At 57.9% G+C, this 2,066-nt stretch overlaps 1 protein-coding gene across 1 annotated transcript in view; it reads left to right on the top strand.

Moving 5' to 3' along the window:
• Positions 1 to 298: 298 nt before the first annotated feature.
• The window catches only part of LOC135570147 (uncharacterized), a 3,345-nt gene continuing 1,577 nt past the window's right edge, over positions 299 to 2,066 (top strand). Inside the window, exon 1 of the mRNA XM_065016224.1 lies at positions 299 to 2,066. This exon is cut by the window's right edge and continues 1,577 nt beyond it. Within this exon, the coding sequence (XP_064872296.1) occupies positions 299 to 2,066 (1,768 nt within the window).

Genomic DNA, 2,066 nt, shown 5'->3' with positions numbered 1-2,066 from the left:
ATAGACAAGACAAATACAATAATTTGTGTGTTATTAGTTTAAGCACACTATGTTTGGCTATTGTTGCGACTGTCAAATTTTATGACCAATTTATGCAGAAATCCAGGTAATTTCAAAGGGTTCACTTACTTTCTGTTACCACTTTACATCCAGTCCCAAACCAAACAGTCTTTATAGTTACCTCCATCATGCCTCCAACACGCCTCCAACACGCCTCCAACACGCCTCCATCATGCCTCCAACACGCCTCCATCATGCCTCCAACAAGCCTCCAACATGCCTCCATCTCGCCTCCAACATGCCTCCATCATGCCTCCAACACGCCTCCATCATGCCTCCAACAAGCCTCCAACATGCCTCCATCATGCCTCCAACAAGCCTCCAACATGCCTCCATCATGCCTCCAACACGCCTCCATCATGCCTCCAACAAGCCTCCAACACGCCTCCATCATGCCTCCAACACGCCTCCAGCATGCCTCCATCTCGCCTCCATCATGCCTCCAACACGCCTCCAACATGCCTCCATCATGCCTCCAACACGCCTCCATCATGCCTCCAACAAGCCTCCAACACGCCTCCATCATGCCTCCAACAAGCCTCCAACATGCCTCCATCATGCCTCCAACACGCCTCCATCATGCCTCCAACACGCCTCCATCTCGCCTCCAACACGCCTCCAACACGCCTCCAACACGCCTCCATCATGCCTCCAACAAGCCTCCAACACGCCTCCAACACGCCTCCATCTCGCCTCCAACACGCCTCCATCTCGCCTCCAACACGCCTCCAACACGCCTCCATCTCGCCTCCAACACGCCTCCATCATGCCTCCAACACGCCTCCAGCATGCCTCCATCTCGCCTCCATCATGCCTCCAACACGCCTCCAACACGCCTCCAACACGCCTCCATCTCGCCTCCAACACGCCTCCATCATGCCTCCAACACGCCTCCAACACGCCTCCATCTCGCCTCCAACACGCCTCCATCATGCCTCCAACACGCCTCCATCATGCCTCCATCTGGCCTCCATCATGCCTCCAACACGCCTCCAACACGCCTCCATCTCGCCTCCAACACGCCTCCATCTCGCCTCCAACACGCCTCCATCTCGCCTCCAACAAGCCTCCAACACGCCTCCATCATGCCTCCAACAAGCCTCCAACATGCCTCCATCATGCCTCCAACACGCCTCCATCATGCCTCCAACACGCCTCCATCTCGCCTCCAACACGCCTCCAACACGCCTCCAACACGCCTCCATCATGCCTCCAACAAGCCTCCAACACGCCTCCAACACGCCTCCAACACGCCTCCAACATGCCTCCAACACGCCTCCATCTGCCTCCAACACGCCTCCAACACGCCTCCATCTCGCCTCCAACACGCCTCCAACACCTCCAACACGCCTCCAACACGCCTCCATCTCGCTCCATCATGCCTCCAACACGCCTCCAACACGCCTCCAACATGCCTCCAACTCGCCTCCAACACGCCTCCATCATGCCTCCAACACGCCTCCAACACGCCTCCATCACACGCCCAACACGCCTCCATCATGCCTCCAACACGCCTCCATCACGCCTCCATCTGGCCTCCACGCATGCCTCCAACACGCCTCCAACACGCCTCCAACACGCCTCCATCAAGCCTCCAACATGCCTCCATCTCGCCTCCAACACGCCTCCACGCCTCCATCAAGCCTCCAACACGCCTCCATCATGCCTCCAACACGCCTCCAACACGCCTCCATCTCGCCTCCAACACGCCTCCATCATGCCTCCAACACGCCTCCATCATGCCTCCATCTGGCCTCCATCATGCCTCCAACACGCCTCCAACACGCCTCCATCTCGCCTCCAACACGCCTCCTTCTCGCCTCCAACACGCCTCCATCTCGCCTCCAACACGCCTCCATCATGCCTCCAACACGCCTCCAACACGCCTCCATCATGCCTCCAACATGCCTCCAACACCCCTCCAACACGCCTCCATCATGCCTCCAACATGCCTCCAACACGCCTCCAACTCGCCTCCAACACGCCTCCATCATGCCTCCAATACG

The sequence above is a fragment of the Oncorhynchus nerka genome, unplaced genomic scaffold (assembly GCF_034236695.1).
Source record: "Oncorhynchus nerka isolate Pitt River unplaced genomic scaffold, Oner_Uvic_2.0 unplaced_scaffold_1082, whole genome shotgun sequence".
In the NCBI taxonomy this organism is placed as follows: domain Eukaryota; kingdom Metazoa; phylum Chordata; class Actinopteri; order Salmoniformes; family Salmonidae; genus Oncorhynchus; species Oncorhynchus nerka.
This window is presented reverse-complemented; position numbering and strand designations above follow the sequence as displayed.